Source organism: Morus notabilis, unplaced genomic scaffold, assembly GCF_000414095.1.
Source record: "Morus notabilis unplaced genomic scaffold, ASM41409v2 Scaffold396, whole genome shotgun sequence".
Taxonomy (NCBI): Eukaryota; Viridiplantae; Streptophyta; class Magnoliopsida; order Rosales; family Moraceae; genus Morus; species Morus notabilis.
The window spans coordinates 91850-106925 of NW_010362367.1; the positions used below are offsets into that span (position 1 = coordinate 91850).

General features: G+C 37.6%; 1 protein-coding gene across 1 annotated transcript; it reads right to left on the reverse strand.

Annotated features, from left to right (window-relative positions):
- Positions 1-234: 234 nt before the first annotated feature.
- Positions 235-12031, reverse strand: LOC21397439 (suppressor of mec-8 and unc-52 protein homolog 1). The gene is made up of 16 exons (XM_024167985.1): positions 11786-12031; positions 11447-11657; positions 11095-11247; positions 10739-10787; positions 10128-10211; positions 9696-9799; positions 9248-9334; positions 9092-9145; positions 8571-8666; positions 8084-8211; positions 7652-7778; positions 7478-7537; positions 7189-7296; positions 7007-7107; positions 909-960; positions 235-661 (listed from the first exon to the last, which is right to left on the reverse strand). The coding sequence occupies exons 1-16, from the start codon at positions 11812-11814 to the stop codon at positions 563-565; spliced, it is 1542 nt and encodes a 513-aa protein (XP_024023753.1). The 5' UTR covers positions 11815-12031; the 3' UTR covers positions 235-562.
- Positions 12032-15076: the final 3045 nt, after the last annotated feature.

A 15076-nucleotide genomic window follows, 5' to 3' on the forward strand; every position in this document is an offset into this window, starting at 1 on the left:
CCAGCAAACTTCAACATCTTTAAAAATTGAAACAAAATTCGTAAAAGATCTCGAGCAGACATCAACCTAATTTCATTCCAAAACAATTGTAATTTTCTTCTCTAAATATTAAGGGCTCAATTTCATACTTTTAGAAAAGACACAGGAAACACAAAAAAACTATTTTCAACATATTCAAAATCGGCAATTCTTCGATTGCCCAGGCAAGAGGATGACCTGAAACTCTTGTTCAGACTTTTGGACCGACCCAGGTGAGGCGCTTCAAACTTAAAACATGCTACACAATCTGGACTTGTTCTCGAATCAGCAGAAAAATACAGCCAAAGCTACATTTTAATTTGAAAAAGTAAATATCAAAGGAAAAATACCAATCCGCCTATGGACAATCCCAGCTCTCCCACTAAGAAATTTGATCACACTTGGTCAATAGCAATTAGCAAAAAGCATTAAATTAAACTGTAAATATACATCTACATATACATAAAAATTCTCTATTATCAGAAGATAATAGTTGCATCACATAACAAGATTGAACTTGAAGTGCGGTCAATATAAAGGAGATTCAAGGCTTCCATAATTTCATGGTGCAGTCTTCACTATATGTAGCAACAAGATTTCTATGAGGATGATGAGTAACGCCAATTACGTCCTTATCATGGACCTATAATTTAACAAGAAAAAGAAAACACTTCAGAATCCTGAATTGGCGCTAATGCACACTACACCCAAGTCTTGACCAACACCAGCAATTATTTTTGCACAATAGTTTATTTATGTAGCAATTACAAAGACTAAAAGGCGATCTTGTGACCGGTGAATCTTTATTTTTATGACAAATATAATGAACTAAGCAGACAAAGCTAAAGCCCTAGTTTACCACTTAGTCCTCCCTCAGACAGAAAGCATACCTTCATTAGATGCTCTAGTTTACCAGACTGGTAGCTGAAGCAGTATATATTCCTGCGTATAATCAATAGTTTATATTAAATCACTGTGAAATGAGATGGTAAAAAATATTGTTAGCAGATAAGATCTTTTTAGAAAGAGTTTGAATAAGTCAAATAGTTTTTTAATTAGTTTGTAATTTTTCGATTAAATAGATTAGGAGTTATCAATTTGTAGTTTAAACTCAAATAAAGTAGATTAGTTGGTAGAAATCTTTCTACCGTGAACCTAGGAGAAGATAATAGACTCGGTGGTCAAATCCTAGTCTATTTAAGTGTACTTTCATTCGATTAATAAAGTAAGGTAGATTAATTAATATATGCTTTCATGGTATCAGAGCCTTGAACTCTGAATATTTCAATGGCAAAAACAGCCATGATGGGATCTTCACGTGGAGATGATTCCAAATCAGAAAACCCCGACAAAACTCCCGCCGATCAGTTCGTCACGACGTTTCAAGGTGGAGACAATAGCTCACTCCAGATTACAGGTCACAAACTCAATGGAAAAATACCTTCAATGGTCTTAGTCAGTAAAGATTGTGATATGTGGCAGGGGAAAATTCGAATACATCACTGGTAAAGCTAAAGCTCCAGCACCGACCGATCCTGCATACAAAAAGTGGTTTGCCGAAAACTCAATTGTACACGCATGGCTTATCAACTCCATGGAGCCCATGATCAGCCGCCGATATCTCTTCCTTCCAACCGCTAAAGACGTATGGGATATTGCAAAAAGAACATATTCTGATCTCGGCAATGCCTCACAAGTTTTTGAAATTCGCACGAAACTGAAGGAGATGAAATAGGGAACCAAATCGGTTACCCAGTGAAATATCTACAAGACAGTTAGCAGGAACTGGACCTTTTCCTTGAAGAAGATTCAGTGTGGCCAACTTGCAACGTGAAGCAAAGACAGATTCTTGAAAAGGAACGGGTATTCGATTTCCTTGCTGGATTGAATCGAGATCTTGACGAAGTCAGGGGCCGTGTTTTAAGCAGAGTTCCATTCCCAACAACCGAAGAAGCTTTTGCCGAGGTTCGTAGAGAAGAAAATCGCTGGAAAGTCATGTTGTCAGAAGAAGAATCATCCGGTGTAGCATCAACAGAAGGCTCAGCTCTGGCAACTAGAAACACTTCACAACCAGCAAGGAACAACAGTGATTCTAGAACCCCGCGGCGAGGAGAACGAATGTGGTGTGACCATTGTAACCGATAAGGCCATACTCGTGACATGCTGGAAAATTCATGGTAAACCTGCAAATTGGGTTCCCCGAAGACAGAATGAAGGACGAGCGCTTCAAACTCAGTCAAACCAAGACAAAGGAGCAGCAACAGAAAATCAGAAATCGCTTCCGTTTAGCAAAGAACAGATTGAGCAACTCCATCGCCTCCTCAACCAGTCACCAGCCTCATCCTCATCAACTACAAGTTTCAGATCCTGTTCTGTAGCCCAAATTGGTAACTTTTCACTCATCCTTAAAGTCTACCCTTCACTCTAAGGAACCATGGATCATTGATTCTGGTGCCTCCGACCACATGACATGTGTCTCTGAATCTTTTCTCTCTTATACCCCTAGTCATAGTTCTGCTAAAGTAAAAATTACAGATGGATCCTTGTCTTCTGTTGCTGGAATAGGTTCAAAGTATCCAAAGACTTAACACTTGAGTCGGTTCTTCATGTTCCTACCTTAAGATGCAATTTGTTGTCCATAAGTAAACTCACTCGTGATAATAACTGTGTTGCCATTTTTCACTCCTCTACATGTTATTTTCAGGACCTATCATCGGGGAGGACGATTGGCAATGCTAAAGTTCATAAGGGGCTTTACTACCTTGAGGACATAGAGAATGAGAGTCAACAAGCATTTGCATCTGGAGTTTCATCCGTTTCTGTTTCTAGTAATAGGGAAATAATGTTGTGGCATCATAGACTTGGCCACCTTAATTTTTTATATTTGAAACATTTGAAACATTTGTTACCATCCTTACTCAAGAATAAAAGTATTGTTTCTTTTAATTGTGACATATGCCAATATGCAAAACACACTCGGGTACCATTTTCTCCTAAACCTTATATACCCTCTAGCCCATTTGCTTTAATTCACAATGATATATGGGGACCATCCAGAGTTACCACAACAAATGGAAAAAAATGGTTTGTGACATTTATTGATGATCACACACGAACAACTTGGGTATACCTTCTTCGAGAAAAGTCAGAAACCTGCCAAGTGTTCCAAAATTTCAATAACATGATCCAAACCCAGTTTCAGAAAAAGGTTTGTGTCTTGAGAACAGACAACGGGAGAGAATACTTTCAATCTATCTTGGGGGATACTTGCTACAACAAGGGATCATTCATCAAAGTTCATGTGTGGATACCCTGCAACAAAACGGAGTCTCGGAAAGGAAAAATAGGCACTTATTGGAAGTGGCTAGTGCGCTCATGTTTACAATGAATGTCCCCAAATATCTATGGGGATCAATGGGATCAGTCGGCTAGAGAGTGGGGCTACTCTTCTTCCGGGGAGGCAAAGTCGTCCCTTCTACTGATCGAACCCTCAGTTCGGAGGTCTTCGTCAACATATTACGAGGCTTCAGTCTTCGGCGGGTCACCATTACTTGACTTAGAAAGGCGAACATCTGGGCAAGGGAAAGCGCAGTGCGCCTGGTGCAAATGGCTTTTTTTTTCATGATATACCAATCAGAATGGAGGGCCCTACCTACGTACATGATTAATAGAATCACTACGTGGGGGGGTCGGTCTACTTGATTCGGGAGAGGCATGAGTGCAGTTCGATCTTGGGGGGTATTCATTTGCAGTGAGTAGGGCCTCTTTCTCGTTGATCAGTTCGCCTCCGCTCTATTGAAAGGTCTCCATTCCTACGGCGGTTTTGTCAACGAACGCGTCCCGGGCCGGATTGACTAACCTAACCCTTAAGGGGGCCTTGCCATAGTTGGGTTCTCTGCTTTAGTGTGATTGACGAAGGCTAGGCAATACCCAAAACAAATGAAAAGAGATCGGGGTCGATAGTTGGCAAGGAACTGGATTCCCCCCAAACAAAAAGGGGCAGCTGCGGTCGAAGGAGATGCCATTTTAACTGTTGCGTTTCTCATAAATCGCCTACCTAGCCGCACCTTAAAATTCCATTCCCCATTGTCCCAGCTTACAAAAACCTATCCACATCTTAAAACCATACCTTCCTCTCAAGACGTTTGGCTGCACTACCTTTGTCCATATTCATCCTCAACACCGAACCAAACTTGACCCTCGAGCCATAAAAACTATCTTTCTCGGCTATTCTCCAACCCAAAAAGGGTACCGGTGTTACTGCCCTAAGCAAAAGAAAATGTTTATCTCCCGTGATGTCACATTCTTTGAAGACATGCCATATTATTCCCCCACTTCGCTTCGGGGGGAGAATCATGGCCAAGAAGCTCATGTGTGGGATTGGGACACCATTGCCCTACCTATATCTGAGACTCCACCTATGTCTGTGACCTCATATTACCCAAGACCGAAACAGTTACAACTACACCCACCACATCCGAGCTCACCCCTTCCGACATCATACCACCACCTGAAAATATGCCACAACAAACACAAGAAGTACCGGTTCTTGAAACAGGAACAGGAAGAGACCTCAATGTGCCAAATGAACAAGTGCTACGTGTTTACTCTCGGAAAAAAACATTCTCAAGGAAACAAGCCCCTCATGAACACCATGCACTGCCCAAAATCCGAACCAGTGCTAGGAACTACTTCCTCAGCTCTAGGTAATTCTGAAGCCACTTTCGAAACACTAGATATACCAATTGCCCGTAGGAAAGGTGTTAGATCATGTACACAACATCCCATTTCCAAATTTGTGTCGTATGATAATTTGTCTCCACTTTTCCGTGCCTTCACCACAAAGCTGTCTAGTGTCAATATTCCCAAGTCACTAGAAGAAGCTCTAGCTGTTCCTGAATGGAAAAATGCAGTCCTTGAAGAAATGCAAGCGCTTAAGAAGAATAACACATGGAGTGTGGTTGAACTACCACAAGGCAAGAGTGTGGTCGGATGCAAATGGGTATTCACTGTCAAATACAAGCCAGATGGATCGATTGAAAGATACAAAGCACGGCTCGTTGCAAACGGTTTCACACAAACTTATGGAGTCGATTACACTGAGACATTTGCTCCCGTTGCAAAGTTTAACACAATAAGGGTCCTCTTATCTCTAGCGGCAAATTTGGATTGGCCCTTGTTTCAACTCGATGTGAAGAATGCTTTCTTAAATGGTGAATTGGAGGAAAAAGTATATATGAGCCTACCACCCGGGTTTGAAGAGGGTAAGAGAGACAAGATGGTGTGCAAGCTAAAAAAATCGCTATATGGGCTAAAGCAGTCTCCGCGCGCATGGTTCGACAGATTTTCAAAGGTGATTAAAAGCCACGGATACTCACAGGGACAAATTGATCACACGTTGTTTGTTAAGCACTCATTAGATGAAAAAATCATAGATCTAATCGTATATGTAGATGGCTATGGAGAAAATTAAAAGATTGATCGCTATGGAGTTTGAAGTTAAAGATCTCGGGACACTGAGATATTTCTTGGGAATGCAAGTCGCAAGAAGCAAGAGGGGAATCTCCATATCACAAAGAAAGTATACACTAGACCTATTGCAAGAAACAGGTATGCTGGGGGGCAAACCAATAGAGACTCCAATTGAACAAGGAGGCAAGGCAAAAATGATTGATGGAGAGATGGCTGATAGAGAAAGATATCAACAGCAGTGGGAAAACTAATATACCTCTCGCATACATGACCAAACATTGCCTTTGCAGTTAGCGTGGTAAGCCAACAAATGCATTCACCGTGCCAAGGACACTTCGAAGCTATTTATCGAATATTGAGATACCTCAAGAAGACTCCGAGAAGAGGATTATTTTTTGGAAAAGAAGAAAACAGAAGGGTGAAAATCTTCACTGATGCAGATTGGGCCGGATCTGTCAAAGATAGGAAATCAACATCCGGATATTGCACACGCCTCTGGGGGAATTTGGTGACTTGGCGCAGTAAAAAGCAATCCGTAGTAGCAAGGAGCAGTGCTGAAGCTGAATACAAAGCCATGACTTATGGTATTTGTGAAGCAATTTGGTTGAAACGGTTGCTAGAAGAGTTGAAGATCAGTTGTGAGTTTCCTATGCAGCTCTACTGTGATAACAAGGCTACAATAGCATAGCACACAATCTAGTCCATCATGATAGAACTAAACATGTGGAGGTGGATAGACACTTTATTACTGAAAAACTAGAGAAGGGAATTATCAGCATTGAGTACATTTCTACAGGCCAACAGGTTGTGGATATACTCACCAAAGGACTTCCTGGACCAATGTTCAAGTACTTTGTAGGCAAGCTTAGGCTCATTGATATCTACAGCCAAGCTTGGGGGGGAGTGTTAGCAGATAAGATCTTTTTAGAGAAACTTTGAATAAGTCAAATAACTTTTTAATTAGTTTGTTATTTTCCGATTATAAAGATTAGGAGTTATCAGTTTGTAGTTTAAATTCAAATAAAGTAGGTTAATTGGTAGAAATGTTTCTACCGTGAACCTAGGAGAAGATAATAGACTCGGTGGTCAAACCCTAGTCTATTTAAGTGTACCTTCATTCGATTAATAAAGTAAGGCAGATTAATTAATATCTGCGTTCAAATATTATTCATGCCACTCTACTAAAAAATAAACAATTATCATTCAATTAATAAAGAGAAAACAAAAGGTCACAATAACACCTAATTATTTAGATAGGCCTGCACAAAACCATGGCAAACCATGTACCTTTCTCTAAATTGATTTATAAGAAGAGTAGCGCCACGAACGTGTACTATTGAAAACAAAGTACTAATAGCAAGAATTTGTTTGACATTCATGCAAGGCAGCAACAATTAGTAGGTGCAATCGAGCATTGGGAAACAGAAAGAACAGTAAAAAGGATATCATAAACTATTGCATCCTTGATGGTGATATGACGCAAGTAAAACTTTTTTATGTTTAGTTTTCCAAATACCTGTCTTCACCAACACAATAAATCCATTCCCCTTTTGGTGACACACACGCTGCCACAAAGTCTCCACCCTCTCTTTTACCCGATGAAAAGCTCTTCACAACCTACGCCATGATAATAATACAAAGAAATTCAAGACACATAAACAAATGTTCTTGTCTTTAACTTAGATTAAGAATAGGTACCTGTCCTTGAAGTGTCATGATGTATATAGACGATGTCTTGTTGCATACAACAATATGATCTGTATTCTTTGGGAAAAGATGAACAGAGTTCACAGAGGCATCACCTCCCTAACGGCCAAAAGGGAAAAGAAGAAATTAGGCACAAGAAGAATAAAAAGGAGTATTAAATACTAGTGCATTTGTATGTGCTTGTGTAAATATGCGTTAGTTGTATAGGTTTGTGTCTGTAAAGCAAGACAACATTAATAGATTCCTCTAGTCCACAAAAAAAACAAAAAAAAAAAAAAACCCTTAGAGGAGGTGGTGGCTTAAATGTCTGCAGACAGTCCGTTGTCTTCACATCCCAGACCTGTAAAAATGAAAACAGGAAAAGATTTTGAAAAAGAAGAAAGCAAGTCAAAGAACATAATCTCCTTAGCTAATGTGAGGTCATCAATTATAAAGCATGTCTTAAGAAACTCACCTTGACCGTGCAATCACTAGATGCAGTAATAACACGAGCACCATCATTTGTAAAGATTGCATCGTTTACGTAAGATGTGTGACCACGAAATTCTTTTAACAACTTCCCAGATTTTAGGCCATGGATCCTGCATCAACATAACCTACTTCATTACTAGATCAGAGCAACCTCAAAGGAACATGTGGCATAGCATTGAATAATATTGTAAAACTGTCACATAAGCAGCATAATACTAAAATAAAACAAAAAAAGATGGAAAAACCAAAAGTAAAGTTAAAAAACAAAAACCAATAATGATTAATAGAAAATGAGAAAACTGATATCACATCTGAAGAAAGTTTACTATGAAGGTGGTGAAATAGGAATATATGAAAAAAAAAAAAAAAAAAAAAAAAAAAAAAAAAAAAAAAAAAGCTGTAAATATAACAATACCTTGCAGTGCTGTCAAATGATGTACTTAGTAATTGGCTTCCATCTCGAAAGAAGGAAACACTTGTGACACCCTGAGAATGTGCACGTTCAAGGCGGCGCAAACACTGACCAGTCCTTATACGCCAAACCTGAATGCAAAGTTTATCAATAAATTGAGCTGCAAACTTCAAAACTTCAGAAACAATATTTTATTCAATTTATCATTAAGAGAGAGAACATTATTTTGAAAAAGAAAATGTTATATAGAACACCTATTTCAAGGTATGGGGAGCAGAAAGCATGAGTGGCCTTGTTAATTATCTTTATGGCTAGCATTAAAACTTTCTGAGACTCATACTATAAAGCAACAAAAACTTTTACTTAGAACACCATAATGTTGATATTGAATTAGCACAAGCATCAATTCAACAACCGCGTACTAAAACTTCAAGGACCAATAGAGGGAAAAAGGATTTTCCTGATTCCGGAATGCACTACTAAAACTTACTTTGATCTTCCCATCTTGTGATCCAGATGCAAGCATCTCCGAATCTCTACTAAAATCAACACAGAGAACTGGATCATCATGCATCATGAAAGCTTCCTACAAAAGCGTGTACATGTCAGAAACAAACGCCACCAAAGAGACCCGCTATGTTTACATTATGGATGCATTATGAATTTCATACAGAACTGATCAACAAAACAAATTGCAAGCAGTCATCTCAAATCAGGTAATAAACAATGTTTTTAAATTGATAGAGTCAATTTTAAGTTGAGAATGCTGCTTAAGAAATTATATTACATTATCACTTAGAGAAAGGAGTTATGAATGAAAAACAGTATGTATATATATATATATATTGCTACTTGACAAAAGTAAGTTCTAGTTAGCATAAATACCAAAGCAATACTAAGAACTAAAAAAGCAGACATTATACCCTCCAAAATAAAAAATAAAAAAAAAAGAAAAAGTTCAGAATTCAAAAAGGAAGAGAGAGAGAGGAAAAAAACAGAGAGAGAGCTTACATCAGCCTGGTACTGTAGATCCTTCTTCAGTTTCCCACTAATATAATCCCAGACCTGATAGTTATCGAGAAAGGAAAAAATAAAAAATATAAGATGACACTTAGATATCCTCGTGTAGTTCTCAACAAAACAAGCATTCGACAATGTCCCTTATACCTCAATAAATCCATCAACAGAAGAGGACACAAGAAACTGTCCGTCTGGTGAGAAACGCGCACACTCTGCATGACTTTTTGTCCCAAACTGTACCGAGAGACCACAAGACAAGTAATCAATACAACCATCTTAGTTCACAACAATGATACATTTAAACTGCAACAAAATAGAAATAAAACCCCACTTTTGCTACTCTATGAACTTCAATCTATTACCTAAGTAACAAAAGCATCATGGATCTTCTGCAAGGGAAAACATTTGTGCTTATTGGAGTAAAAATCTTTGGCACACAACATTATTTGTTGGACACAAATTTACAAAATAATACCAAGAACAACAACTGTTAAAAGAAAATCTTCCATATTTCATTTGTTTCAGAACAAATTTCAGAATCCCTGGTAGTAATGCAACAGCCAACAATGTCCAACCAAATACATGAAGAACTTGCCTTTATTGTATGTGCAAGAGTTGATGGAAACATGTCATCGACATCTTGTTTCATAGCAGCTGTTCCTCTAAATAAGTCGAATTGTGTGCCTGGAGGAAGTAATCCTAGAAGATGGAAAATGAAAGGTTAATAACTCTTAGTGTTAACCACTTCATCAAGATGTAAGCTTCTCTAGAGCATATGCACCAAGATTTTATACTAGGCACTATAAGAAGTAAAAATGCTTATGGTGTAAGATAGAGAGAAGGGAGACTAACAAATAACAGAAATTATCCAACTATCAGTAGAGGAAAATTACTGAAATAGATTTGGAAAACTTTTGTCTTATTAAAACTCCCAATAAAATATTAGGAAAGTAAAATTAAAACTACTTTCTATATTCATTAATTCATCTTCCTCATAAGCTATTCTCGTTCCTCATCATCATCTTACCTTGGTGTTGTTGCCACTTAAGGGCCTGACCAATTAAAGCCATTAATCTTGAAGGCGGCACTACAGTAACTTCTGCTGCAAGTGCTGAAACAGAGAATTGTGTTAACAAAAACAAGAATCATTACTCTTACCTGCACCTGTTAAAACATTCAAGAGGAGAGTAAAATATTAAAGAAAGAGTTCACATGAACTTAATTATACTTATTATTAGGCAGTTCCATAACAGTACGACAACTTTTTAAGGGGCTTTTCCAATCTGAACAAGCACTCAAATCACTAATTTAACACTTTCCCGCAGTTTTCTTCCTACAAAACTCCACTGTCATCAAAACTTATCGATAACTTTTTTTTTTGGGAAGCCAGCTTCTCACCCTTATGAAGATTGAGGTATCAAATACTTTTCCCCCCCTTTCTGTTACCCCCTACTGCAGCTCATCAGCTTTCTACTTCCTTTCCTCACTTAGCTACATTTATTATTTCTAAAAAAGGAAAAACAAAAAATGTCTAGTTCACTATAAAAAGGGACATCACATCTGACGCTTTTTTGAGATTGTAACCCAGTGCTTTATTTACTTTACTACAACAACCAAAGTAGGGAGATGAGACCAAACCTTGAGCAATTTGTGCACGGCGTTTCTCTTTTGTTGATTCTTGATAAGCCTATTTGAGCAGAAAAGAACTCAGTAAAGTGTAAACATCACACAGGCAGATATTTGAAATGGAAAAAGAAAAATAGCCAAAGCTGAAATATTCTGTCATCTTCAAAGTTCAAAGATACACATTTAATCAACACCACAACGGAAACCGCATCAAAATGTTACACAAAGCGAAATCCAACCAATGAACATTCAAAGTGAAGCGTGGTGCATTTGCAAATAGGACCAGCATACATAAAGCAATAGATTCAGCACAGGGAAGAAGTAAAAAAGCCAAAAGATAAAGAATTACACGAAAACTTGCTTTATACCTCGTTCGGATCGAAATAAGTTCTGACCAGGAGATGCTCGAGCCGCAAGTATCTCTCCGATTGTTCTTGCTTCATCACACCCATCACCTGAGTTTGTCTTAAGATAGCACGAGCAGTATCCAATTCTCGAAGTTCAATCATTTCCAACACAATCTACAAAATTTTGCAATAAAATAAAAATTTTAGAAAATTCACCTTGCAAATTGGGATCCTACGCGTTTCTAACTTATTTCAGACGAAACAAAAAAAAAATTTCCCTTTTTGTTTGGCGTCTTTCGTTTAGTAGAACACTAACTACTATATATACATATATAATACAAAATATATCAGAATGTGTTGTAAATCCACATACCTGCTCATACAAATCTTCCAATTTATTCCTAGGAAGTTTAAGTTGAGAAACTTGAGGCAGAATTGCGTCCCATCTCCCACTGTTTATGTCGGCGACAAACGTCTCAACGCTATCCACAGTGTTCAAAGATACCTGGCACTCGCTCTGGAGCGTCTGAAAGGTTTGGTGCAGCGAATTTTCTTTACAAAATTGAAGCACAATCTTGATCACACTGAAACGAAACCGCCAGATTAGAATTTCTCGCTAAAAAAAAAATTAGATAAACCGCCATATTTTGCTGTAGAAAAATATTAGGATCGGGAATTGAGTGACATTGTAATCAAAAGGAATAGAGCTTACTCTCGAGCTTCGATTTCTAGGGTAGACATTTTTCCTCGGTGAAATTTGAGAGAGAAGAGGGGTTAGGGTTTTGCAGGTAAATGTTGAGTTGAGTAGTGAGTTTGGGAAGAAGGAACTACTACCAAAGGTGGCTAACGGACGGTGTAAGGCCGCGTTTGGATGGGTTACTACTTCACCGTCGGACTATGTCCAGGGTCACAAGCGAATCATTCTTGGGCCTAAACACCATCTCCACCAATAAATTGGACTCGTTTCCGGGTCCAAATGCAGCCCAAAATCTCATTACCAGTTGGGGAAACCAGACAAATGCTGTGTTTGGAATTATTTTTACTTTTATTTTTCACGTTTTTTGAGAAAAAAAATAAAAATGAAAAAAAAAATAGTGTTTGAGATAATTAAAGATAAAAAATAAAAATAAAAATAATTTTTTAATTTAGTGTAAAATGAGAGAAAAATAAAAAATGACTTTTAGTTATTTTTTATTTTTTATTTTTGTTTTCTCTTCTCTCGAGTAGGGAGAGAGTTGGATTTTTTTATATTGAAAATAATCTTTTGATAAAACTACCAAATGCATTTTTAAAAATAATTTCTGTCTTTGAAAAGGTTTTCATTTCCATTTTCATACAAAAAATAAAATCATTTTGAAACGAGTTTCAAATGCACCCAAATATTGCTCATAGCATATCAGTCTGAATTTTTACTTTTTTTTACTGAAATAATTGAATTTTTACCCGATTAATATCCTTTTTAATCAAATAATCATATTAATTAAAAGGGCATTAACCAAGAATAAAAGGTAAAAATCTAGATTCATGCATTTTAAGGATAAGTTTATCAATTTTCTCTTCCCACCATTTGAGCCTTTACTGTGTTTTTTAGGGAAAAAACCAGAAATACCATTTAAAGATAATAAAAGTATTATTTATGTCACTACATTTAAAAATAAACAATTATCATTCAATTAATATAGAGAAAATAAAAGGCCATAATAATACCCAATTATTTAAAATAACATAAATGATGTGTCCGTCTAGCTGTGCTAGGAAGTCTGAGATCTCACCGGCACATGATGGCCACTTCGGCCTCCTTCCTCCGCATGACGCCGATTTCGACCTCTTAGGCCCCGTTCACTTCGCTGATTCGAGTTGAGATGTGACTTTATGTGAGAGCTTTTTACTGTAGCAAAAAAATTAGATGTGATTGTTTGTGAGAGCTTTTTACTATAGAAAAACTCGAATTCTAAACTCAAATTAGCGAAGTGAATGGGGCCTAAGTCTTTACTCCGCGTGACGCCAATCTCATATCTCCTCCACACGACGTTTATCTCTCCTCTACTTCTCCACTGTACTGATAGCCATCGAGTTTTTGTGTTTTTGTTATTTATGGACTTTTGTAATTTATGTGTGATAGGTGGATTATGTGGAACTTGTGTTCTTTTCTGTGATTTTATGTGCTTTTTTTTTAGTATAGGCTTTCGGTTGGCAACTGCTACTAACGGTGGTATCTAACATATTTAAGTAGTACGTGTTGATAATCTAATGGTTACCGATAGATAGTTGACTAGGTGGTTACCAGTATTGCAGCGGTTACCAGTCGGTATTGTGATCAGATACCTATATCGTAGCAGTATAGGCCAACTAGTACCAACAGTTGATTTAAGAACCTTATAAGAAAAGAAGTCTTGGGTTTAAGTGTTGGGGGACGCGAAGAAATCCGCGAGGGCCGTTAGGTAGGGCTGTAAGAAATCACCCCGAACCCGACGAATCCGGCCGAGCCGAGCCGACCCTACTCAAAAATCACGGGATTCTAATTTTTTATTTAATTTTCAGTTTTAATTATGCCTAACCTGCACTACGCGGGTAGGGGCGCGGGGGGGGGGTACATGAACCCGATGTACCCCCACCCTCCCGAACATGTTCAAAGTAGGTAAAACAATGTCCAACACTTCAAATTCTTACTTTCATAAGTTTATGGACTTTATGCATTTAAACTGTTAACTTATTTATGTTTTGGATTCACAGTTTGTGTAAAAATGCTTGTATGCCTTAGTTATTGAATTAGGACATTATTTATATTGGAAGTATTTGATTTCAAAGTGAGTGTTTTAATTGTTCACCTTGCATTTAGACCCCCTCTTGAAGGAAAGACATGTTCTGTTTGATAATGATTTCTTCTGTAACAAGCATAGATTAATTGACTAAAAAGTGATCATGTGGTCCTTGAGATCACCAACCCGAGTAACCCGACCCTACCCGAGGTCACCCGAAAGGTTGCGGGTTTGTAGACTTAAAATAGTGTCGCGGCCTAAAATTTTCTCAACCCGCACTGATCGGGTAGGCCCAATTTTTCGGCTCAACCCTACCCTACCTAGCCGATTTACACCCCTACCGTTAGGTGTCTAGAAAGGACAGTACGTATGAGTAATGAGTATAAGATCCGACTATATCGGAGTTTCCACAAGATTGACCCATAGAGAGTTGAGGTGTTACACGAGAAAGTTCATCATTAATTCTCTTTAAATACTATCTATAATGAAAGATCTGGATTGACTTCTCTCTAAATTACGCCGCAAGTGAAGTGGCAAAAATTTGTCAAGTTTGGTATATGCTATGATTTCCATGCGTGTTTTGTGTCTTACCAATTATAAAGTGATTTGTTAATTGTCACGTTATTTGCCAGCAGAAATTTGGAACAGAAATTAGCTCGAAGAAATTTAGGAAAGGAATTAGTTCTGCCAGCATTTCTCAATGCTCGCTAAACTAGTACTAATGCTAGGCCTTACAAGTAAAAATAATTGGATCGCACTTCGAGATGAAGGATTAGTGTCTTTTCAAACATCTGCTTTCTTGCATGCCTTCTAAACTGAACTGGCAGTTTTTTCTGCTTCTGAATTTTCAAGACAGACCAAACCACTTGCTTTTCTTTTAAAAAAAAAAAAAAATGTGTTGACAGTTGCTTCTACTCCTCAGTTTAGTGAACCTTGACTAATGATGTTGCCTTGTATTATTAAGTGGACAAGAATTGAAACATCATTCTTTGCACAAAGGATCTCGATCCGTTCAAACAGTGAAAATCCAGCTTGTTACTACGTACATCCTACGTTGTTACCCTACAATCCCTGTTTACGGTAAAAACAATTATGAATCACAAATGGGCCTTAAAAAAAATTGAGAGGACGAAATAAATTTTAGGAGAAAAAGAGAAATAGACTAAGACTTGAGATGAATTAAAATTAATAAGTCAATAGTTTACATAAGTTAATAAATAGGCCAAATTACTGTTTTCGTCCAT